This window comes from Embiotoca jacksoni, unplaced genomic scaffold (genome assembly GCF_022577435.1).
Source record: "Embiotoca jacksoni isolate LCO1_2020_lvr unplaced genomic scaffold, fEmbJac1.0.p SCAF_86, whole genome shotgun sequence".
NCBI lineage: Eukaryota > Metazoa > Chordata > Actinopteri > Embiotocidae > Embiotoca > Embiotoca jacksoni.
Genome location: NW_027185443.1, coordinates 263,500 through 289,583, shown reverse-complemented (window position 1 = coordinate 289,583; position 26,084 = coordinate 263,500). Strand labels below are relative to the sequence as shown.

General features: G+C 43.9%; 2 protein-coding genes across 2 annotated transcripts in view; both read right to left on the bottom strand.

Moving 5' to 3' along the window:
- Positions 1-1,467: 1,467 nt before the first annotated feature.
- LOC138192464 (zinc finger protein 11-like) lies at positions 1,468-7,785 on the bottom strand. Its single transcript, XM_069139864.1, has 7 exons — positions 7,453-7,785; positions 5,710-5,912; positions 5,434-5,535; positions 5,215-5,310; positions 5,014-5,124; positions 4,505-4,628; positions 1,468-4,277 (listed from the first exon to the last, which is right to left on the bottom strand). Exons 1-7 carry the CDS (start codon positions 7,478-7,480, stop codon positions 1,678-1,680), a joined length of 3,264 nt encoding a protein of 1,087 aa, XP_068995965.1. The 5' UTR covers positions 7,481-7,785; the 3' UTR covers positions 1,468-1,677.
- Positions 7,786-12,658: 4,873 nt separating this feature from the next.
- Positions 12,659-26,084, bottom strand: part of LOC138192446 (ankyrin repeat and BTB/POZ domain-containing protein 3-A-like) — a 156,981-nt gene continuing 143,555 nt past the window's right edge. Inside the window, 12 exon segments of the mRNA XM_069139842.1 lie at positions 12,659-12,872; positions 12,874-12,980; positions 13,971-14,084; positions 14,190-14,258; positions 15,214-15,295; positions 15,604-15,706; positions 17,010-17,115; positions 17,404-17,582; positions 19,918-20,150; positions 21,854-21,989; positions 24,228-24,321; positions 25,117-25,218. Coding sequence (XP_068995943.1) covers positions 12,749-12,872; positions 12,874-12,980; positions 13,971-14,084; positions 14,190-14,258; positions 15,214-15,295; positions 15,604-15,706; positions 17,010-17,115; positions 17,404-17,582; positions 19,918-20,150; positions 21,854-21,989; positions 24,228-24,321; positions 25,117-25,218 — 1,449 coding nt within the window. The 3' untranslated portion in view covers positions 12,659-12,748.

Sequence of the window (26,084 nt, the reverse complement as noted above, 5' to 3'; positions counted from 1 at the left end):
AAGCAATTACAGCCCCATATAAATCAATATGCTTTGGGTTAAAAAGTGATCTGCTCCCAACACTCCAGAGAGATTCTGACTCAGTCGGCCTTTGATATTTCTTTTTTGATTTTTTTTTTGTCCTGAGAGATGGGAGCAGTTTCTCTTGAACACGGGGATGCTGCTGCTGCTGCTTCATCTTTCACTCTGCTGCGTCGACAGTCAGGTGACACACACACTGCGAGGAAGAGCAGAGCATGAATTTGCAAATTGTTGTGAAGTTTATGCATAAAGTGGAAAAAGCTGCAAACAAACTTCCCTGCAGACTTCCGTGTATAAAAATGTCTGTGTTTACTGAGATGTGGCTGTTAATGAAGGATAAACAAGGGTATTATTTATGCATTAGGAAGCTTGCAGAGAGGAAAGGGAGTGGGAGTGGGGGGCGGGTGGGGGGGACTGACAGCTTATACAGTTCCCCTGTAAAGGGTGAGGCCTCATTATCATGACTATACTGCCATCTACTGGCTGGAGAAGACTACTGACTGCCCACCGGCATCATGTCCACCCTGCATACTGAACCTCACACAGCTGACGTTTTAACACATTAGTGAACACACAGGTGGAATCAACCACGGCTCCGTTTTATAATCATTGGTGTCACCAGCCGCCCCGAAAAGGGAACGCTGCCACTGTTATAACACCTGCGCTTCCACGCCCGAGTGTGATCACAGCTGCAAAACATTCACACGAATTAAAAGGATGGTGAGGAAACAACGCTGAGAACACAGGTGAAAACAACTTGGCAATTAACTCCAGGGAACCCTGTGATGTGTGATTTGTGAATTGATGTGTTTTATTTATTTAAATTGTTTTGTTTTTTTGTCACTAACAGCAGAAACAAGAAGCTTAAACTTTGGACTGAATCGGGACACGTCACTGCTGCGCTTCTGTTTTTAAGTTGGATTTAAAGTTTGACCTTCATTGATTTAACTCACTGACAAACAGGAACTAATCACAGATCAAGTCTTACAATATATTTTTTACTAAGTCAATTAGTGGCGTGACAGAAAGTTAAACAGTAACTACTTTAATGATTAATTGTTTGAGTCAATTTGCAAATAAAAAAAAAACAACCAAAAGATTCTGGTTGCAGTCTCTCAAGACATCAAGATCTGACACAGAAAATTGTAAATTTGTGGGCTTTAAATGGACAAAAATGAATTCTGCATTAGTTCTAAAACTGAAGAAAATAATAAAGAAAAAGTCACAATTTTAATTTTTAAAAGTTCTTGTTTTTTCCCAACAAACAGCCCAAACCATAAATTATTGAACTTAAAATGATATAAAACGGATAGAAACAACGTGTACACTGGAGTAACTCACTTGTTCGTCATTTTGCTTGTTGATTAAATTAATGAATACCGACTAAAATCTGAAGCGCTTCTTTTTTTTTTTTTTTTAACTTAAAACACAAATGAAGCAATAAAATCATTTGAGGCGGATTTATTTCAGAAAGCGACGTAAGCAGTAATGAATCACTGGTTTCCAACACGTACCGTCTCATAACATGTGAATCACCAAAACAAACATCACCAAATCAAAAAAAGTCAAGTCGATGATCAAACAAAAAAACCTGGACATCTTAAAAGGGAAACAACAACAACCAAAAAAAACCAAACAAACAAAAAAAAAAGGTTTCTACTGAAATTCTATTCTCACTTGGTCCGTGAAAGTCGTTTCTATTTTCACGTCGTGAGTGAGCGAGTGTTCCCACAGGGATTTCTTCTGGAGGAAGGCTAACCCGCACTCCTCGCACGCGTAGCTCTTTGGCTTGCCGGCGTGAGTCCGCCTGTGTTTCTTCATGTGGTACGACAGCCTGAAGCCTTTGTCGCACACGTCGCACTTGAACGGCTTCTCCCCCGTGTGGATGCGCATGTGCGACTTCAGGTAGCCCGACTGGATGAAGGCCTTGCCGCACACCTCGCACTTGTACGGCCGCTCGCCGGTGTGATAGCGGTTGTGGAGCCGCAGCTCGTTGGCGGTCAGGAAGGTCTTCCCGCACACCGTGCACTGGTACGGCCTCTCGCCGGTGTGGATGAGCTCGTGGCGCTTCAGCGACGTCTCCTTCATGAACTGCTTCCCGCAGCTGTTGCACGGGTAGCGCACGCCGATGTGGATCTGCTCCACGTGGTTGGTGAGCTGCAGCTTGGTGCGGTAGGCCATGTCGCACTGCGTGCACGCCCAGGGCCTCTCCTCCGAGTGGGTGCCCATGTGCACGGTGAGCTCCGAGGCCGAGCGGTAGCACTTGCCGCACTGCCAGCAGAGGAAGGGCTTCTCGCCGGTGTGCTTCCGCTGGTGGACCGTCAGGCAGTTGGAGGACCGGAACTTCTCCGGGCACATGCTGCACGTGTACGGGAACTCCCCCTTGTGGATTCTCTGGTGGATAGCGAGGTAGGACAGCTGGATGAAGGTTTTGTCGCACTGCGAGCAGGGGAACGGCCCCGTGAAGTTGTGCTGCTTCTCGTAGTGCTCCCTCAGGCGCCTCAGCAGGGTGAAGGCCTTGTCGCACATCGTGCACTGCATCGGCCGGTGCATCAGCTTGTGCCTCTCGAACGCCGCCTCGTTGGCGAGGATCTTGCCGCACTCTTTGCAGTAGAGCGGGTCGTGGATCCTCTGGTGCACTTTGAGCAGCGTCATGCTCTTGAACTCCTTGCCGCAGTCGTCGCACTTCATGATCTCCCTCAGGTCCACTTTGCACACGTTGTCCTGGTGCTCCTTCAGCGCCGACGGGTACTCGAAGTGCTTGCCGCAGTTCGAGCACCACACGGGGATCTTGAGCGAGGAGCCCTGCGCGGCGGCGTCGGCGCCGGCCGCGTCGCTGGGCCCCGCCCTCGCCTCTTTCCTCCACAGGAAACGGGCGCTTTTCTTGTGGCAGATGGCGTAGATCTGGTGTCTCTTGAGCCCGTGCATGTGCTTGAAGCGCTTCTTGCAGTGGACGCAGTGATACGGCCGGTCGTCCGTGTGACACTGGACGTGCCGGTTCAACGTCTTGACGCTGTCGAACGCCCTCGAACAGACCGGGCACACTTTGAGGCCTTTCCTGACGAACTTTTGCACCGGCGCGGACGGGCAACCCCGCGGAGCGTCCGGACCGCTTTCTCTGTTCTCGGCGGCGTCGGCGCAATTCTGCGAGTCCGCTTCGGCCAAAATCTGCTCCACCGTCTTGCTCTCCTCCTCCCGGATGCCTTCGTGGCCGTGAATGATCTGGTGCTTCTTCAGCGTGTCTTTGTACTTGAAGCCCTTCTCGCAGGCGATGCAGATGAAGGGCCGCTCCTCGGAGTGGGACCGCAAGTGCTTGGCGATGTCGGCGGTGCAGGGAAGGATGCGGCTGCAGATGGGACAGATTTTACCGTCCGACGACGCCTCCGACGGCGGCGGCGGCAGATTGGAGCGCTGCGCCTCTTTCCTCTTCGGCCTCTTTTCCTCTCTGCTCTTACAAATCTCCTTCTGGTGTCTCTTTAAGACGTAGAGGTTCTTGAACTTCTTCTCGCAGAAGGAGCACTTGTACGGGCGGTCCTCCGAGTGGGACTTCATGTGTCGCTCCATGTCCACTTGGCGGGCGAAATACTTCCCGCACAGCAAGCAGCTTTTGTTGTCGGACATCTCCGAGGTGCACGGCTCCGCCACGTCTTCCTCTTTGGTGCCGCCGCCGCCCATCTCGCCCTTCTCGTGGACGCGCATGGTGTGTCGGTTCATGTCGTAATGGTCCCTGAATCGTTTGTCGCAGTTGCCGCACTGGTACTTGAGGTCGCGGTTCGCGTCGTGGATTTCCTGGTGTCGCCTCATGGCGGCGGCTCGCAGGAAAGTCTTCCCGCACACCGGGCACGTCTTGTTGTTGGAGTACTTTTTCCTCTGCCTCTTCGCCATCGCCGAGTCTTTCTTGTCCTTTAAAGCTTTCCTCTTCAGCTGGAGACGTTTGCTTTGCTTCAGCGGTTGGAAAGCCGCCGGCTTCAGCGCGTCGCCGGCGTCCTCGCGCAACTCGTCGCCGACCGTTTCCTCCTCGGTCACCTCGTGCTCCTCCGGGTCGTCGGTCTCGACCAAACCGGGCGGCTGTTCGATCTGTATGAAGTCCAGCAGCGTCACGGTCTCGCCCTCCACCTGGACGGTCACGCAGCCCTGCATCTGGTCCGACGAACGCTGGATGTGGTCCGGACCGATCACGACCTTCTCCAGCTGGGGCAGCGACAGCGAGGAGAGGATGCAGTTCCCGAAGGAGGACGGGATGGTCGGAGTTTCGTCTGAGTCGGGGAGGGGGATATCAATATTGAAACAATATTGTAGGGATGACAATTGGTGCTCTCAAAATATTTACACAGTAAGATTTAAAAAAAATAATAATCAGCCATGTGCACATTAATGATTGGGTGGTGAAAGGAACAGTCTGGTAAAAAAAACGAGGTCACTTTACGGTAATGCAGCCTTTTAAAACGAGGAACAGACAGCAGCTACGTGAGCGGAGACTCACCGGATAAATCGAAGTGTCCGAGCGTGGTGTGGTACAGCAGCACGGTCTTCAGGTGCTGCGGGTCGGGGACGGAGTGGGCGCACTCCTCCAGGGCGGCCGGGGCGGCGCTGAGCAGGGACGCCGTCTGAGGAGGAGACGCAAGACCATTAAAAACTGAAGCCGAGTACGCGTGTTTAACATTTCTCTCTCTTCACTTTAAACCGAACCGCTCGCAGTCGATAAAATAAATAAAAACCCTGACGTGTTCAGAGCATCTTTTTCCTCTGATTTCTTTTTTTTTTTTTTGGACATCGCAGATAACGACGTCCTCGGGAAGCGTCACTCGCACTTGAATGTAAACAATCACGTCTGACTGTGTTCAGGTTTCACTTCCCAAGTTCTGAATCCAAGAAGGACTTCTTTTTTTTTTTTAATGCAAACTGTAAGTGTGATTTGAGAAATCGGTCTGTCTGATAGTTTCAGCTTCCGTCGTGGTGAACAAGGTCAGATTCCCGCTCTCGCTCTGCTACCTGCTGAATGTCCGGTACTGGAAGAAGCTTCTCCAGTTTGGACAGGAAGTCCAGCATCAGCACCTGCAGGGCGCTGTCGTACTCGGGCCCGAAATCCGTGGGGAAAACATCCTGCAGAAAAAATATGAATAATTACGGCTTCGTCCGCAAGTACCACGTAACCGTCGGAGGTCGGACGTTTTGTGGCTGTTGAAGACAAACCTGGAAGAACTTCTCCTTCTCCTCGGGGTCCTTCAGCAGCAGCTCGACCTGATCCACGAAGTTCGACTCTGGGAACTCGACGTCTGCAAAACTGGGCTGGAACAGAAACACGCACGGCAGCTGCACTTTAAGCAGAACAACAACAACAACAACAAAAAACCTAGAAGGGAAAACACGACGACGCTGCAGACCTGCACGTCACATTTTGAGGAAGCTAACCTGCGCCGCCCAGGCGGACACGAGGGCTTTGATCCGGTCCAGGTGCATCTCGATGGTTTCCGTGTCCGTCACCTGCTCGGTCTGACACAACTCCAGAACCACCTACGACCAGACAGCAGCGACGGTCGAGTCGGTTAAAGTCAAGAAAAACTACGAGCGTGATAGTAATAATAATTCAGGTTTGTTGTTGTTTATTGTTTAGGTGCAGGTCGAGGCGACTCCGTTACGTTTGCACGTTTGCTTTGACGGTTCAAAGCTTCATTTAAAGCGTCTCACCCGGGCTCTGAGTCCCAGAAGGAGCTGAGCTTTCTCGTCTGCGTTCAGCAGCTCCGGCACGATGTCGGTGACCGTGCAGATGAACTCCTCCACCATCCCGTAGTCGTGCACGCTGCCCCTCTGCACGATGTGCCACATGGCGGCGGACACGAGGCGCAGCGGAGGTATGAAGAGGCGGAGGGACGGCAGCAGGAGAGGCGCGTCTGGAAAATAAACATGCAAGGTTACAAGCTGAGCTCAAAGTATCATTCGATTTATGATTTATCGGTGATATGTCTTATAAGACAGCAATTACTTTACATCCAATGTTTAATATTTAGAATTAATTACATACAAATTGGAATAAACCAATAATATTTGTATTTTTACACATTTCCATGGTAATGCCAGAGGTTTATTCATTGCACTGAATATATATATATATATTTTTTTTATTCAGGAAACCCTGATTTACCTCCAGTTTGATGAGGGCCATGTGGTCAAATACTATTTTCTTAAACTGGTATACTAAAATATACATCAAATTTATTGTCAGTGCCACATAGAAGTTACAGCTTCTTTTTGTAATTTTTTTTTTATAACTCTAAATAGAAAGACACATTTATAAAACAATTAATTGAAAGCATATGTTTGGTTGTCCATCAAACTTTTAATAATTTTGTTTATATTAAAAAAAAAAAAAAAAAAGCCTCAATTTCAGCATTTAAAATGTGAACAGAAGCTGTTTTTTTCTGTAGCAATCAAAATATGTCAGCTCGGTAAATTATACAGATTCTTTTTTTAATCATTTTCTGACATTTTATTGATCGTTAGATGAATTGATGACCAAATTAATTGGAGTTTGAGCGCAACAGGTTCATACAGGCCTGAAAAACCAACTAGTGCTCTTATTCTGGAAGACTACACGTCCCTTCATATTATCGGAATTGAATTAACCACTTATTTACTTATATATCAGTTAATTACAAGATAAACTGAGGTAATGACGGTCTAAAAACTAAAATTGGCCTGGAGATGGGCCCATCTTGTAATTTATTTTTATTTATTTTATTTATATTATTATTTTATTTACAAACAAAACTATTCCTAAACAGCGTTTTAAATTAACGATACGACCGCAAACGAACCAACCTCCTAAAATACCCCGGGACGCGTTCAAGGACTCGCACAAAGTGTCGTAATTAGACGCACCGGACCCCAGCGCCCACAACAAAGGTAAATCGGAAGTCGTGACTTTTCTTAAGAAAAGCCGAGTGTGTGCTAAAAGCAACGAACATTTCTTTGACAGGGCCTTACGTGTTTAGTAATGGGTACACGCAAGTAAGAAGACGCGTTGTTCAGACTTTCGCATTACCACGTCTTTTATTTGTTTTGTTTTTAGCCAGCAACGCTAGTTGCGGATTTAGCCGAAGGCCGTGAAGGCAGCATCTTATCAGCCGTTATGGCGGTTACTAACCGGTCGGTAACCTACGCGGGTGGTTAAACTGCCTCTAACAGTTAACTCGGACGCATTTGCGCAACGATAAATGAACAAAACTGGTTGTTGGCCAACTATCGTTGAGCTCCTTCCTTTTAACCCCCGCGCACGGCGGCTTCGCGAGGCGCTCGTTAACGCAGCACAAAGCACACCGCCGCCGTCCTCCGGAGCGGCGTACGCCATGTTCAGAATCGTGCGCACACACCGTAAAAAAAACCCCGATAACTCGCGATGGGCGACGCGTGTTTGACTTCTCACCGGCTCACCGTTTTCGTGGTGGTGCGGGCTCTCCATGGCGTCTCGGGAAGTCGTCGACGAGATTGAGCAAATCGACTCGGGGCCGTTGGTGAGTCGACGTCCGCCCGACCCTGCGGTGCAGGTTGGCGGGGAGGAAGGGCGGCTCGATTTCTGGTGGGAGTGCGCAGGCGTAGTTAACAACACCCGAGTTTCACTTGTCTCATTCGGTGGTTCGTGGACACGTCAATGTCCGCTCGTACGACCAGCTGAAGACATCTAGTCCGCTAACTTTGGTCCAGAAAACTTGCACCTTGAGATCATTTGAACTTTGTGGGTGCCCGAAGGAAAAAGACGGAAACATGTCCTTCTTCTTCGCCTCATAAACACAAGGACGGGCGGTTATTACTGCCACCTAGAGGCCTTTCGAGGAAACGACGATTTGAGCTTCAGGATGAAATATACAAAATTCTTCCAATTTGTTGATAAATTCTTGTTTTTAGTCGTTGTAGATTTGCTGTTGAATGTTTAAACTCAGAGTAAATATGTTCTTAGTATTTCCTGGTTACATCATGGCAGAAAAGATTATATTATTTTCTTTTTTAGGAGTGTACAAATGTTATGTTTGTGGAGCCGTTGATTATTGCCAGTAGTGTATAAAGTAAAAAAATAAAGAGTACAGGTAGATATGCCCACTTTGCCCGGTTGGTGATCCAGGCTCGACTGTAACGTGCACGGTGGTATAATACACTCATGAGAGGATTTCCTTGTGTAATCCCTATAAAAGGGTCGCAGGCAGATTCTCCGCCAGACTTTTTATGACCTTCATCGGTGTGACTGCAGACAGTGCGCTGGCTTCGGGAGGGAGTCGTTAACGACTTTTAGTACGTTGAGTCATTTGCTGGGTCGAAGAGCGCGGATCGATAAAACAACGCCGTACCGGGCTCGCGGCCAAATTTGTCACGTCTTTATTCAGAGGATGCTGCCGTTTCAGAAAAACAAGTTTTTCCAAACTTAACCTGCTTTGTTTACTTCCAATCTGTTGAACTTCATTGTCCATATTGTGGAGATATTTGGCTGCAGAGGTGAACATTTTTCCAGCCGTGCGACATATTTCATGGAGGGCCGACGTGGCTGAAAACACAGCAGAGATAATAATAATAAAAATAATAATAAAAAAAAAGCCTTCGTATGGTTTAAACTGTGGTCTTTTTATTAGCTGTCCACAAAAGCATGTCATGGAACAACAGAAACTGTAGCACGAGTGTAACATTCCTTTTTTGTTGTTATACTCCACCACGTCCCTGCTTCTCACACCATGTATAATTTATATTTTTAATATATATATATATATTTTGTACAATATACATGTTTTCATCAAAGGAAAAAAAATAAAAATAAAATAGCAAAAGTCCCCCCCCCCCCCCCCCCCCCCCCCCTCCACCACCCCCCGTTCCCCTCTCCTCCCCGAGTGGATTTAAAATCTAGTGAACATCCCATGCACGTTTTTCCACTGCGTCTAGGAGAAATGTTGTTTATTATTACCGGGGAACAAATACGCAGGCAAATGAAGGGGAAGAGTCTTGTCAGACGAAGCCGGTGCACAGAGCGACATTCTCAACAACATTAAACAAGAAGAGCCATGCGAACCGACATTTAACCTTTGACCCGCGCTCCAATCAAAACTACAGTGGCGAGCTAAAGGTAGCCCTTCGCTAAACATTAAGACCAATAAAAAAACAAATGAGCTTTAAGTCTTTTTCGTCTAGTTTTTTTTTTTTTTTTCATATATATATTTTTAATGTTAAAGTCATAATCAGCTGCTGTTGGATCACAACGAGACTTTCATTTAAGCTCACCGCCAACAAACTACTGCTTCTGATTGTGTGTGTGTGAGGCTACAGTAACACTGGCACACGAAGTGCTTGACATCATCATGAACCTTTTGACCTCCCGAGGAGACAAAACAGGTTTTGCATCTTTTGAGTTACATTTCACATTTAGTTCGCAGGTTTCCATTCAAATGTGGGCGTGTCGGACGACTCGGCCGACCGTCCGCTGACGAAGTAACTCACCGGCTTCCGTTTAAACATTCAAGGTAAAACCGGTTGAAGAAATACAACATGGGGTGTCACAAAAATCCAAAGAAATATAATATGTCCAGGCTTTTTTTTTTTTTTCTCATTCTTTCAACTCACATTTATACTGTAGCTCCTTAATACAATCTAATGGAAATATTGCTTAATTTTTTTTTTTGAAATTTAAAAGCATCTTTTTTATATAATCTTTTTCACTTTTGTAAAACAAAATAGCTGTGGAATGTAAAATAAAATATATAGTGCTATGTACTGTACGTAGGTAAGAAAATAAAGTCGTAGGATAATATCTATATTTCCCTTTCTGTAACTATTTACAGAATCTAAAACCAACTTGTATGCGTTTCTATTAAAATGACTTGTTGGGCCCAAAAACAAATATTTCAGTAATTTTGAGTGTGCTACAATATTTTTTAGATTAGACTCTTGCGTTGGAGGTACGGTCTGATTTAAACGGAGAAACGACCAGCACAGAGTATGAGGACACTTCAGAGACGTTTGCATTGAGAAACAGAGGGAAGCATCTTTTTTTTTTTTTTTTTGGTTTGTTGCTGGATTGCAAATGTTTTGTTAAATATTCAACTTTTCTTACATTCATGAAATATACTGTTTGATTTCCTCGAAGGGAGAGAGGTAACTGTCTCGGTTATATTAAAATACTGTTGATCTGCATGAGGTCTTCGCTCCGTTCTGAGCGCGCGTGCATCGTTTAAAGAGCGGGCCGACGGTCCGGGGCTGCCGCTTCACGTCTGGTTTTGGCATTTTAGTCCTTTTTATTTTTACTTCTTAGAATTGATAAGTGTTTATTTGATGCACACGTGGTGGACAAAGCCGTGCGGGAAAATGTAATCACGTGGAGCAAAAGGTTGAATTCCTGCACACTTTCAGGACCGAGTTTAGACACAAGGGACTTTTTGTGAGGAATCAAATTCACAAAGTGGAACGCCAAATATCTACAACTGTTCGTTGGTGCCAATTAAAAAGAAGCAGAAGACACAGTAAGGATTGTGCAATTAAATCAAGTAATCGAAAATGATTTAAAGTTGCTTAATGTATTGATTTGAGGAACCTTACAGTCTTCTCCTCTGAGGCCACGTGCTTTACGTACGTCATTATTTATTTGCTTTGTTTGAATGCTCCTTGCTGCGTTTTGCATTTATTGATTTATATGAAGACACTTTGCCGCCCTGGCAAAATGTAGAAACTTTTTTTTTGTGCAATATTTTGACTTTTTCTTTTTTTTTCAAATTTGCAAATTGAAAAGAAAAGAAAAAGTGAAATAACACGGTCCAGATTTACCCCATTTACACCTGGTATTTACATGCAATTTGCAGCTGGATAACGTCTGGATACGGTAAAACGCATGTTAACAGGAGGTGTAAAACTGACGCAGAACGCAGTGGGATCGTCCAGCGGAGGTGGTTAAGGGTCGCATGGTCGTCACATCTCAGCCAGATGAAGATCTCGTCCTTGTCGTTTGACCTAAGATCAAACATCAGTGCTGCAGGTCGAAAGGTCCCCTAACTCCACCTCGTCCTGCGAACCCAAAGCTTTGTCGTAGCAGCAACGTTCGCTCGGCACTGGAAAAACAAAATGCTCATTGAGCAGCATTGCTTCCTTTCAGCTGGGATGTGCCATCTGTTGACGATTCTAACATGCCTTCTGAGATTTGATCGAATTACGGGCTCAATTGAGATAACGAGAACGCAGTTCAATTCCAGGTGTAAATGCGAAAAACCTGTGGATTGGTTAATTCATCCAGACACGGATCGCTGGGATCAGTGGGCAGAAATTCAACGTTTCTTTCATGAAATTCATGTTTTTAAAGAGATTCAGCCGAGGTAACGCCTAAAAACAAAAAGTGACTTCAACGTGATCCACCCTGATCCATTAGGAACGTACCAGAAAGAGATAAATCATTTCAGGGGTAAAAAAAAAAAAAAAAAAAAAATCTTCTGATTGGACTTCAACCGGAACAATCGACGACACTCGGCCCCACCGATCTACACACAGAAGCACGCCTAAAGCAAAAAACAGAGGAGTCACACGAACAGGTTAAAACATGCAACTTTGCATAAACGAGACAACCACACAGCAGGGAGCACATTCATGGAGACTGGTGTCATCAGCCAAGCGAGTGTTGGAGAATACTGTACATCAGTTTACAAAAAAACAAAACAAAACAAAAAAAAAGGAACGACCAACACGATGAGTTTATTTACACTCTGCTTTTAAATATCGTCAGAGAGAAAGAAGTCCCTGCCAAATCCCGCTCAGTCTGTTTTGCAGTGGATAGAAAGTTAATAAGCAGCGTTTTTTCCCCCCTTTACTTCCCCTCTCTGTAAAAGTAGGTCCGTAAAGTCAGCTCTGCATTAAAAAGCAAAATGAGGGCAGCTCAGTTGAGGATGTGTCATGCAGAAAAGAAGAAGAAAAAAAAAAAAAAGGTATCCGTGGAGTTATCACAAGTTAATTTCCCAGTAGGACCTCCACGTTTCAAGCATAAGTCAGCATAGATTTCACTGAGTGGGCCGTCTTTTCATCCGAATCAGCGGAAGTTCCTGTGATCAGTTTGGCCTCCGCACACAGTAGGTAGAAACACAGTGAAACGCATCCGACGTAGAAGTGACAGAAATGAAAACGAGTCCGCCTAAAAAGTCTGGCATTGCTACGGATCACTTTTATTGGCTGTATAGAAGGATTATATTTTCTATTTTGGCATGTTGTCGAACTTTCTGCTGCGATGGCGTCCACTTCCGCTTTTGTAAACCGCGGTCTCGTTTCTCTGAGATTACGACGAAGCTGCTTTTATCGAGTTTAAACTCTAATCTACGTTTATTTCATTTTTTTTCGGAGTGAAAAAAAGTGTACAGTGTGTATTTCATGCACGTATCCTAGAGATGAAATACAATAGAAAGTTTTATAATCACGGGTAGGTCTAAGTGATACTGTTGGGTCAAGGCAGTTCTGTTGTTGTTGTTTTTTTTGGGAGCCACGAGGACAACAACAGTCCCAAGTTTCTGTCTCGTATGCCGACGTCAAACCCTCATCAGGCGGATTTAAAGGGAATTCCTGAAACGAAAAACATCCGACTGCTCGTCTTCTGCAGCGGGGGTGGGGTGGAGGGGGGTAGGGTGGGGGGGGGGGGGTGTTGGGGGACACCGGGTGCTTAAACGTGGTGTTACGTGGACGCTGTGGCCGGATCGGAGAGGCGCTCCCGGGCGAGAGGACAGCGTCACACCACGGAGCCCTTGGAGGTGGAGAGGTGGATGGAGTGGATGCGAGTGGCCAGTGTCTTCTCCAGGTCCAGGAGCATGTCGGAGCAGATGCCCGGGCTGGACGCGGGGCTCTCGGCGGGGGGGGGGCTCGTACAGGAGCTGCTTGAAGCCGTCGAGTTCGATCAGCAGCACCATGTTCTTCAGGAAGTAGCCCTCGATGAAAGCCGTGAGCTCCGCCGCGCCGAGGAACTGCAATCGGAAGAAGACGACGGGAGACACAAGAAGGCAGAGAGTTTGAAAAAAAAAAAAAAATGGAGAGTTTTTGACTCTCTCTGAGCTGAAGAGAATATACGACTCTGGTATTACTCTGACGGTTTATGTTTTGGGTTTAAAAATATGGACATTTCTGGTCAGAACACACAGCGGTGTGGTGCCTTTAGGAGGAGCCATGTTGCCGGGATTTTTGAGAACTATGAAAACTTCGAGGCAAATGCTGACGTCAGCATGTCAACAGGCTGACCTTTTTTTTTTTTAGGTCACACAATGTTTAACAATCAGTCAGTTTACTCTCAGTTAACAGTTTAAAACCACTACAATAAACCTATTTAATAGCAATTTAAAAAAAAAAAAAGTTGCTTATAGAGATTAAAATGAAATTGATACGGCAAACATGTTAGTAAGCGGTGGATTGTTTACACATTCAGCAACTTTAGCGTGGATGTTATTCCTTTTTTTTGTATGTTTTGATTCCAACTAACTGCTGATGGAAATATCTGTTTCTCTCGCAGCTTAACGCTCCAATATGTTCACCAGCTGCTCGCAAACTTTGTTTTTCCTTGTTGTTGTTGTTGTTGCTGACTAATTAGCATATTGTGGCCTTTCCACAATTCAACTTTTCACTGAAAACATGATAATGAACTACGAGGGTGGTCAGAGTGACTCTAAACGGTAAAATTGGTGGTGAAACCAAAAACAAGCCTGAAAGACACTAAAATGCTCACCATGAGTGATTCCTTAATATTACAGTCATTTGGCCCATTATTATTATTATTAATAATAAAAAAAAAAAAGAAGTTGATTACAGCAGCTTTAAGTAAATAGACAATATGATTGTTTAATTGCCGGGCTGCAGCAGCTAAATAATGTTACGTGGCACCTTAAATATAGGAATGATAATATTTGGCCTGTTCACGACTTAACAGAATCATTTGCCATCAGCCGCCGGACACGGTCTCTCACCTTGGCGTGCTTGTAGAGGTCCACGCAGGTTTCCGTGGTGATGTTCTTGGAGCAGATGATCTCACAGTGTCTCTGAAGGGCCTCTAGTTGGAAGAATTTGGCTGCAGACAGGAGCTGCAGGGAACAGTACAGCCACACAGAATGAGGCACAGGACTCGGGATTAGAAATGCTAATACTTGGGGCTGTCGCTCGGCAGGCTGTGGTTAAGTCTGTCCTACCTCCATTACTTCAGTGTTGCGTATGTGCAGGGACTCGGTGCCGCCGCAGTACAGATACTGCATGACCAGCTGTAACACAGAACAGAGCAGGCTTCAGTCTGTTGTGCAAAAACGCAGAAGTGGAAAACGGATAATTTTTCTGTTGCTCTCTCGAAGGTTTGAAGTATTTTTTGGTGGGACTTTTTTCTCGTTGGAATCTATTTCAGTAAAATTGACTTCACCCGACAACAACAATGTACAAATTCCATTTCCAAGATAAAAACGCAGTAGCAAGTCCGACCAATGAAACAGTAACAGTATCTTGTCAGTGTTCAAAATATATATTTAATTATTGTCAACAAATCCCACTGAGTGCTGTCCAACTTCTGTCTGTGGCACTCAGCACCAAGAAAAGTAATTCCAAAGGAAGATGTCAATCTTAAAAACTGGGACACGAAATTGAGTTTTATTTTTTAATTTTGTAAAGAGTCAGTATATTCGCGCACACTTCTTCTTGTTTGGGGACTATTTTCAGGGCTGGATTAATACTTAATCTGGTGTATTAATCAAAGATGAAATAAACTCCAGTGTGTTTTCGTGCTAATGAAGAAACATGTCAGGCGGTGCAACAGTGAGGCTCACTAATGTGTTTTATTTTATTCTTTTCATAGTTTTCAGATAACAATGGAGCTCTGTGGCACAAAGGAACAAATATAACTGGCTGCGACTTGTTTACATAATAAATTGAATTCAATTTTTTTTCAGGGGATTTGTTTACAAAATGAAAGAGTTATACTTGAACACTTCTTCAAGAAAGAAATATAAGTGATTATCAAAAATATTTATGTTGTGTGTCTATTAATTTGATACTGATATATTGTTGGGATGAGATTTATTTAAATTCTCTCGTGTTTTTATACTTGTATAAAACAATCCCTTATTAAGTTAGGTTGTAATTGCTAGTTGTATCCCGCCTCATTTGAAAAAATATAATATCTAAAATTGAGCCTCATTGGTAATTAAAATTGAAGACTGAACTTCTTACATGGAAAATGTTGTACTTGACGTGGCTGATCTCGATGCAGGTGTTTTCTGCTGCCGGTCGGTTTTGGAGCAGCGACTTGAACCTGGATGAAGCAGAAAGAAATCTGAGAAATTCTCAAGTTAAGTTTTGTAAAATACAGCATATGTTGACCAAAGTGATGCACAGCTTCAGAACAGAATAAAAACAAATGTTGAAGAAATTGAAAACAACATGAAGCCATAAAAACACCAGACGGTATTCACAAGTGATAATCAATACTGTAAACAATATAATGCGGATACGAAAATAAATATTTTCGATCCAGATTTGAACACTGGTGGTGGATCTGGAGGGTAAATCCCTGCTCTTCTTTTGTTAAATAAAATAAAATAAAACAACATTTCCTTTTACCTGGGCGAAGCTGTAAACAGCAAAACTTTATGTGCATAAAACGGTTTCCCCTCCACCAGGAAGGTCACGTCAGACATGTCCTTGTTGTTCAGGAAGTGCGGGTCTGAGGAAAAAAAAAAAAAAGGCAGACGAGAGTAAAAACGATGCTTCTTCTTACTCAACGCTCCAAAACAACAGATGCAGAGCAGCAAACAGCGGCATATTAAGATAATGTGGTCATTAATTACCTCAAGGACGACTCATCACTCGATATCAAGAGCTGAATTATCAAAATACAACAACTTCCATTTGATTTGAATTATAAACAGAAGCTGAATCGAAGCCCAAAAGCTCTTTTCTTAAAGTGCATCCTTCACCGTCCTGATTGATTCATTTGTTGTCAATCTTTTTTAAAAGCCTGAATTCTTTTCACGCACAAAATAAACCATTCATGATTTTAACCTTTTTTTTTTTTCAAGAAAAGCAGCAGGTGGCGCTGCAGCACAGTCACTGAATGTTTCCCTGCTTCTAATGAAAAGATCAGATAAATGCAAAACATGTCATTATTGTCAAAGTCAAATGTGTTTAATGATAAAATCTCAGATGATTTTCTTAAAATGTTATTTAACCAAAAGTGTTTTTCTGAAATTGGCTTTATGATGGTGACTCAAACTCCACAAGAAAAGAGGATTGAAAAGCCTCCTGCTGCACAATCCCACTTCCAGTTTATAAGCATCTCTCAGACAGCCAGCAGCCACACACAAAAACCTTTTATAACTTTCATTTCACGACCTCCAGCAGCCAAGAGATAATCATATTTTTTGTTTTGTTGTAAAAAAAAATATTTTTTGAGGAAGGCAGTGACTTTTTGAGACATGCAAAATACCCTGAAAATGAAATAATACATCTTTCTCCCTCCTCTGACATAACTAATCATCTTCAAACAGTCCTCCTCGGTAGTTTGATTTTAAGGTCCTCTGGATGGCTCCTCCATTAAGTGCTGCTTTGACCAAATAAAACATAAAATTGAGTTATAATATTTTGAAAATGTCAAAATAAAAATGTTGTTTCAGCTGTAATCTTGTTTCAGCGTAAGCTTGAAGCAATAATTTGACATTTGATCTGTATTTAGTTGCATTTTTTGTCCTTTTGAAACGCAAACAGACGTATTTAAAAACAAAACCAAATTAACCTACAACCCATTTATCAAATCTCATTAAATCATTTGCTGGAAAAAAAAAAAAAGCAGAAGCAGAGTGGCAATAGCAAAGAGTTCAATGTCATGGAGAGAAAATTTAAGGAACAAAAGGCATGACCGACAAATGACCTTTGACCTCTTTGTGTTTCACTTCAGCGTCTTAGTTCCTTCCGTCGTTCCGCTTCATTTAGAAACAAAAAGTGAAGCGTTGGTTAGTTTGAAGTCTTACCTAAGCGTGAGGACTGCTTCCTCTTGATCTCCGTCAGCTTCGGGATGGGGAAGGGCCCGTAGCACTGCGTGAAAATGACCGACAGCTGCTGGCTGATCACCTCGTTCTGCAAAACACCAGTGAGGATGGGAACTTTATTGGAGTTTTTGTGGATTGCTGTTTTTTTTTTTTTTAAAACTATCTGTGACAAAAAAAATCTCATGCAAATGTATGATAATGTGGTTTCCGGAGCGCAGCTAAATATATGCAAATGTGAGCGTTAATGTCACCCCTGCACACGAGCACAGAGGGCAGTTTGTATTCCCCAGAAAACAAAAAGCCAGCCTCACTCTTGTCTGATGTTCCCCTAACAAGAGTTTTGTTTACACGAAACATGAAAGCGAGCCGCGCTGACCTTGCTGGTTCGGAGGATCTGGAACATGAGCGGCAGGCCGTGCGTGATCAGCTCCTCCGTGTACTCGTCCTCCTGGATGCAGGTGAAGTCTTTGAGCAGGCCCTGGATCAGCGGCCGGCGGTGCTGCATGAAGCCGGTTCGCAGGGACTCCAGCCAGGTGTGCAGAGTCCAGGGAACGCCTGGGAACACCGACACACGGACAGTGAATACACACCCCGGAGTAACAGAAAAAAGAGAAGCTTCGAGGGCGACAGGACCGACCATGTTTCCATCACGTTATGGTGTGAGGGTGAGTTGGAGGGCGGTTGCATGGTGAGTGTCGGATTAGTGGAGAGTCAGAGGGACCGGCGGGAAAATAAAGGCAACGTCCTCAATGTAATTAAAGAACGCCCGGTTGAACAATGGCTGTGATGTCTTTGCATCGATATGATGGACATGAAAATAAGCATAAATCACATGAGGTTGGATGTTGTGTGAATTCGAAATCTGATGTAAGTGTTGCTGTAGTTGGAAACTAAATGTCTATATTTAAGTATTTCACTTGTATTTTAAGATGATGTGATTCAATCGAGGCCGACTTTAACGTGTGTTTAACAAGTGTTACACCAACTTGTAGGAGGCCAAAGTCGTAAATCTGACCATGTTCCTTTTATTGTGTGTTTGCTGGAAGTATGCTCCAAACATGGCTGTGAAACTATCACTAACTTTAACTGGGAACTTTTTTTGGTGACTGTATCCGATAAAAACAAGACAGTATGACGTCTTCGTATCGTACATCGTATAATATTTGGACAACCACGGCAGGTGATTTTGTGTTTTCCTTTAAGTCTTTGAGTGTTAATCGGTTTTTCTAACGATATTATTTACGATACCTACTTATTTGAGCTTTTAAAATTTTGATGATTTGCTGCTTTTCTAAGGTCGATATCCGTGTAAGTCGTTCATCTTCGTTTTTTTCTTTTTTGACTGCTGATCGTACAAAATGCAAATTTCACACAATTTGATGACAATTTTCACCCCTTTTCTGACACTTAGCTGAAAAGAAATGCATTAGTTGAGATTCTTGAGCTTGAAAACAGAAGTTGACTGACAAAATATTCTCACCACAAGATCCATTTTTAGTAACTCGTCTGGATCCGGTCGGATATTTTTCAGCGTTCAAATGGAACTAGTGAGCTCGTGGTTACAACATGAAAAGTCATGTGCACCGTGTGCTCGACGTTCAAGTGGTCAAGTCGTAAAAAACCCCACCATAAAAACACCAACATGGACGGCGTCTAGAAGCCACAGAGGCTAACAAATTAGCAAAGCTAACAGGCAGGTAACATAATGCATGAAATGGAAAAGGCACAGAGAGAAGAAATGAGGTCGTTGGAAAGATCAACATTTTCCTCAGACGTAAGCTGTTATCTAAGTTATGAAGACAAACTCCCAATGACTAAAATTACAATATGCTAGCTCAACATCCAACGAAAAATGAACTTCCATGTCCTCTGCCATTTCCGTAAACATCAGCAAACACGTCACAACTCGCGAACTCGAGGCTTACAGAAAGCTTCGTGTTCTGACGTCGTGAATGCCACAAGAGGGCGCCGTTCAAATGGACTCTCGTCGTGTACGCGGTGAATACGACCCCATTTGAAAGCAGCATTCCTCCTGATTCTATCTTCACCTTTTAAACCAACATAGACGAGAATTTTTTCAAAGGAATAATTCGACATTATGGGAAGTATGCTTATTCACGCAGGAGGAAACAGTTTGTCCACAGCAGTAAAATCCGCCTTCCAGCAGCTGTGGCGCTCACTAATTAACAGGTTATATCTCATGTGTAAACGGCACCGTGTAGTTTAACTCTTTTGGTTTTTGTTCTGATTAAACAAATGATATATAATGTGTTAATTACTGAGCTTTACACATGCTGGCATGCGGATTTTTCTTTTCTCCTTTTTCTTTTAACTTTGGACTGAGCCACACTCAGCAGCTCGCGGTGGTCGTTTCACATTTTACTGCTCAGATATGAGAGCTTTTGGTCGTGTAACTCTCGAAAAGAAAGCAAACAAGCATATTTCCTGCAGCTACTAAATGGGAGCTGCCGGTGAGATTGTTTTGCCAATTAAAATCAATGAATCCCCATCAAAGTCGCATTAAGTCTTGCGCTCAATGAGCCGGACCGGGGGGGGGGGGAGGAGGAGGAGATGAAAGCTTGATGATTGCCACATTTACAAAATGAGCACAGCTTGAGGACAGAGTTTCATCATCGCGTTCACACCTTTGACCCGAGCTATTATCACCTCGGATATAAATAAAAAAATAAAATAAAAATAAAAGTCCTACTCTTGCGACTGTTTCATGGTTGGATGGGTGGCTGTGACTGCTGAGTGGTGTGTACAGGACAGCACAGGACTGGACAGGACGGGACAGGACAGGAACAGCATGAGCACATCTCCAGGACAGCTGGAGGCACCACAGAGCGGAGGCACGTGCGCCAGTGAAGCATGTATTAGTAAATCTGACCTAAGCTGCGGATGTCTATGGTGATGTCCACATGGCCGTGCTCTGCGCTATGGTACATGGCCTCTCTCAGGGCCCTCAGTTTGGCCTTTCCTGTTCGCAGGGTGCCTCCGCCGTTGGCCTGGGGAACCAGCCTCTTCTCCCCGGGTTCCGAACCCTCGGCCAGGATCTCCTCCAGGGACAGCACGTCCCCCTTGTCTTTGTCCGACTGGGACAGGAGCTTCCGAAATACGTTCCTAGAGGAGGGAAGGAAAGCCGTGAAGTGGTTGATCACACACACCAGAAAATGGCTCTAAATTAGACCGACAAAAAAAACGCATTAAATCCACATTAAGCCCATTCGGCTCTCGCGCTCTGATGACACTCAAAATATCCCCGTGCACTTCATGAAGCTAAAATGTATTAGCGTGCTCTGCACCTGTATCACTCCTGTTTGGAATCCAAATATATGAAGTGATTATGATTAAGAAAAAAAATTAGTTTGCAGATTTGTTGGTGCGGCGTGAACGCAGCGATGCTGCAGGAACAGATGCCCGTCCTTTGAGGAGAATGGGCTTCAACACACAACATACAGTGTGATCACAGCCTGATCAGTGCTTCGGTGCACCATCTGCTTCGGATAAGGGGGGGGAGGGGGGCGTTTTAGAGTCCAAGTGTAAGCAAACATCATATCCTGTCGGGGAGATCGTTTGATCATCGATGACGAGTAAAATGTTGTTTGATCGTGTCAATTGATCCCAGCGGACGTCCGCGCAGAAGTAGAATTGCACCGTATGCTGTCATAGTATATTAACTCTTTAAACTTTTTTTTTTTTTTCTAATTTTGCTTTAAGAGCTCCTAACTCCTCTACGTTCAGGCTTTTTCCACCAGAACCTGGCTGCAGGGATTTGTTCCCTTTCAGCAACATGAGCGTCCGTGAGGTCTGTTAAGTGGATCACAGCCGGCAGGTCAGCTCATCCCACGGTTGCTGGATTGGATTGAGGTGAGAGAAGTTGTTCTACACCAAAACACATCTTCATAGACCTTGCTCTATTTCCAAACTCGAATCAAAACTCAGGTGTTTTTAAAAAAATATATTTTAGTGACTAGCTTACAATATATACGCCAACGCAGTAAAAAAAAAAAAATGAGACTGGAGCTTTTTGTGCGATTTCTGTGCCGAGCTAAGCAAACTTTCTTGACCGAAGGAAATCGAGAAAATGAAAGTTTTCTTCTAACTCTCTTGTAAGAAAACAACATCTCTCTACTGTAGGTGTCTACGTCGGTGTGTTTCAGTTTTATTATATATATATATATATATAGAGAGAGAACGGTATTCAATGCAGATAAATACCCCGGGCTTGCAAAAGATCGACGACTGTCTTATGGGCAGACGTTGACGAGATGTCAGAACTTCTACACGCGCACATCGTTTCACAAACCATCCTGATGCAGTTTGAATCTCCTCAAAACTCACTGCAGCGTGACCATCACACTATAATTGATTGTCCTATTAACGCTGCGTTGTTTTTGTTGGCTTTTGGCTCCTTTTGCTGACATCTCTCTCCGTCTCTCTCTCTCTCTCTCTCTCTCTCTCTCTGGCCTGAATGTTAATGGTCGTTATCTCACTCTGCTGCATGGAAATGATGTCAAACCGAAAGCCGTAAGTGCAGCTGAACAGACTCTGTCGCCGGCTGTCTGACAGGGCGACCGAGATGTCGGCCTCTCATATGCTGCCGGATTATGTGAGAGGCAGATGGACCAGGGCAGAGTGTGTAAATGGATCAATACTGTGGTAATGGATATTTCTTGGCTGGCTGGGGCCTCGTTGTTGTTGTGTGTGTGTGTGTGTGTGTGTGTGTGTGTGTGTGTGTGTGTGTGTGTGTGTGTGTGTGTGTGTGTGTGTGTGTGTGTGTGTGTGTGCGTGTGTGTGTGCGTGCGTGTGATTGCCTGTATCACCTGTGGCCGTGCGCCGCTGCCAGGCTGTACGAGTTCATGTCCCCCAGCGGGGCAGAGGAGATGCCGTTCCGACACATGGTGCCGATCATGGGGTCGGCGCCTCTCTCCAGAAGCAAACTCACCAGCTCGAAGTTACCTGACGAGGACGGAATAAAAGGTGGATACGCTCAAATTCAGACAATTTACTCGAGTACCTCAGACTGCACTTAAAATTCCACCACGTTTCCCCAATTAAAAGCACATTTCTGTGCGTTTTTTTGCACAGCTACAGTTACTCCCTGCTTTGCCGGTTTAGATTTTACATTCAAAGCATCGTCATCAGCAAATAAAATATGATACATTTACATAAATCCTGTATCTATAATGCCGCTGTAGAGAAAAAAAAATAAAGTATCTATCGATCTATCTATTATCTATCTATCTATCTATCTATCTATCTATCTATCTATCTATCTATCTATCTATCTATCTATCTATCTATCTATCTATCTATCTATCTATCTATCTATCTATCTATCTATCTATCTATCTATCGATCTAACGTGGAGTAGTTGGCTCTACCCTTGCACCAGCTGCAACATTAAAATGCTGCTCACATGTAAATGCATCGATAATAATCTTTACTTCTTCTTGGTATGTGAGTAATGGTTTTAAATTGTGGTATACTTTTTATACAGCTATTAACTGGGTGCTTTTTTTTTTTTTTTAATTTGTTACGAATAACACATTTTATTGCATATAAACAGAGAGATATGAAGACACGACAACATCCGTATTAAATCACACTGCACCTTGCCTTAACCGGATTATTAAAAAAGGAAAAATGAGCAACTCGTCTGCAATTATTTGCGAGTCGTTTTCACATTTTTACAAAATCTCAGCTTCCTGAAGGTGAAGACTTGCTGGTCTTCTTTTCTCACAAGTATGTTATGTGCACTGAAGCCTCTGAGGTAGAAGTGAGGCTCTTCTCGTGGCTCTTTTAAGTGTCTGTTCGAGTCTACGACAACAAAGCAAAGATCATAAAAACACGTTTTCCACCTCGGAGAGCTGAATGAAAGTGAGTGACCGCCGCAGAGAGAGCTGCTGCGTCGGCGGTGAAACGAGACGGCATCAAAAGAGCAGAAACTTCTGTCAAAACATTTTACAACCGACAGTTCAGCGGATACAATGAAATCTCGTGATACCGACGTGAAACTGCTCCACCTAAAATGAACGGAAAATGTGTTTATATTAAGTGTAAATGTATTTCTGCCGTTGTTTATTCGAGCTTTTATGCAGCAATAAAAGTTAATGTGATGTAAAACGGTGAGGAGCGTCAACACGACGCTCCAAACTGCATGAAATTAGTCCTCCTGCTTTGAAAAGTCTCTCACTCGTCGCTATTCATTAACAAAATTAGCTTTGGGACCGTTGTCTTTATTTCATCTGCATTATTTATCATTTAATGAGTAGCATGTTAATAAGTGTTCATTATCTGCGGCCGTGTGTTTTAATCACTTGTTGCCGTGGCAACGCGGATGCCCACACCTCCTCCCACACGGTGAACCCCGGAAACACCGACTACTCTATTTCAACTTGTGATCAGGATGAATTAGTTTTGTGCGTTTTGTAAAGCTGTGTCACTTTTAAAACTCAGGACTTGTTTTGTAAGTTTAAGTCCATGTCTTTTTTTCAGTTCAGAAAATAAATAGGTGAGAACAAAAATATTTCCAGCAATTTTTGTGGCCTGCTGTATGCTTATATCTGCAGGAAATGATGAAATATGACTTAGATAGTAGTAAAAAAAACAATCTCTTTCTTGGACTGCTACTTTTGAGAAAAACTGCCTCAAAATCAAACATTTTTCATCACAACAATCACAGAAAGCTCAGCAAAACCCTGGAGGGTTCTGCTTTATTCTAAGCTAAGCTAACTGGCAGCAGCTTCATATTGAACAGACTGATATGAGAGTGGCATCAACTTTCCTTGTCTAACACCGAGAAAGCAACTAAGCTTTCCCAAATGTCAAACAATCCCTTTAAATGCTCGTAGTTCTGTTTTGACACATATTTCCAGTCAGTTCGGAGCTCATTTTGCTTGAATAAAAAAACAAAAAAAACAAAAAAAAACACTGCAGCTTCTTCCACGCAGTCACGAGAGGCAGAATTTCAGATTCACTGCATTGCTGAATCCCAGATAGTAATTGAAAGCGATAAATTAATTGGATGATTAAAGCAGAGTGAGAATGCCTTCTGGTGCGCTCAGAGTTGAACATGTCGTGACTAATCCCTTATACGCTGAGTCGGGGATAAGAATGCTTCGGGTCAAGCGTGCACATCTGAAATCCGGGAAAAAAAAAAACCCAATCGTCCTCGCTGCACGTCTGAGATTTTACCTGCAGCGGCGGCCAGCTGGAGCGGGGTCTCCGTGTAGTTCTCCGTCCCATCCTGCAGGGCGCCCTCCACATTCGCTCTGTTATCCAGCAGCAACTGCGAGGCAGAGGAGGTGGAGAGGGAGGGGGAGGGATGGGGAGGGATGAGGAGGGATGGGGAGGGATGGGGATACAAACCAGAGGGGAGAATACGGAGGAGGAAAAACAGGCAAGGGGGAAGATGTGGTGTTAGAGTCAGGCTCGGCAAGAAAGGGGAGAAAACCTCGACTGTCCCCAACTCTGGACACTACTCATCCTCATTAGCTTCTGTCTGGGGGGGAGGGGGGAGGCTGAATAAATCAAATAATAATTTTCGTGCATATTAAAAATTTAATAAAAATGATGAGGGCGGCGGTGTTCATCAGCTCAAACAGTAACTACAGCAACCAAATGTATTATACATAAAAAAAATATATATATTTTTTAAAAATGACAAGAAAACAGTGAAATCTGGCATCCCCTGCGGCTGTGTGTCAGCTCTGCTCTGTTTTAGCTCGCCTCTGCTGAAGGGACCCATTTTAAGACTCAGTCCGGGTGAAACCATGTGGGGGAGGTAGGAGGGAGGGGGAGGGGGTGGGGTGGGGGGACCTGGGTCACTTCTACACATCTTTAAGAGCATACATAAATCAAAACAAGTCGAACAAGTCGTCTCCACATAACAGCTGCACAGATTAGGATCAAGTAGGAGAAGTTAAAGAAAAAAAAAAAAAATTAAAAAAAAAGAAGGACACTTGGCATCATTTTTAGCATGATGCATCATTATAATATTCAAAATCATCATTATTATTATTATTATTATTATTTTGGTACAAAGGACAGGGCAAGGGCCACAGGTTAATGTGAATGTCACTACCTGAACGACAGGGACGTGTCCGTGTAACACGGCGAAAGTGAGTGGCGTCCCCTGGCGCGTTTCAGGATAAACTGAGGGGTGCTTGTTTACTGTGCTTGGCACCTGGGAAGTCATAGGTGAAGTTCAGGGAGAGAGATATATATGTATATATATATATATATTTATATGTGTATACACAGCCATTAACATTCACAGCTCAGGACGGGGAGACGGGGTGGGGTTAGAGAAAAGGAGGGAAGAGGAGTGTGAGAAGCAGTATGCAGGAGGAGAAGTAGAAGCAGAGGAGGGCAAAGATGGCAGAGGGGGATTTTTTTTTTTTTTTTTCTCTCTTTGAGCTTCAGAGAAAAATGTTTAGCAGCGCGAATCCGGCCTCTAAGACGTGAGGCAGAGTTTGTGTATACATCTGGCCGGACGAGTGCTCACTGACCTGTTGTAATCTGCCTGCCTTTCAAAAAGTTTCAACAGGGAAATAAAACCAGAGCACAAAAAAAAAACCAACAAAAAAAAAACATCGGCAACGACTACAAAACACCGATAAGACGGCTGGTGCTGACTCAGCAACAAAGCAGCGACAGAGCGAAATTAAACCGCCTGATGTTTTCAGCAGCTTTTTATTTATTTATTAATTTTTTCCCCCCCCTTTCATCGAGTAAATTACAGAAATGATTTCTAAATGTCGCCCGCAGGAAAAGCAGATGTTTAATAACATGCCACATTACATTTGAGCTGCGGTGCTAAACAGCAGTGGGACTGCTAGTGGATTATTTGTGTTCACGGGGATGAATTATTAATTACTTCAGAATAACAGGAAGTTCCAGCAAGAAACGGAGAAAATCGCCGCCTGCGGTGTTTTCAAATGTCGCGTCTGCGGAGAGGAAGCGTAACAAAATGTTTTCGATCGGCGCACGTTTCAGCGATATGCAACGTCAGCTGCTTTTTACTTCACTTTGAAGGCTTAGTTCACCCAA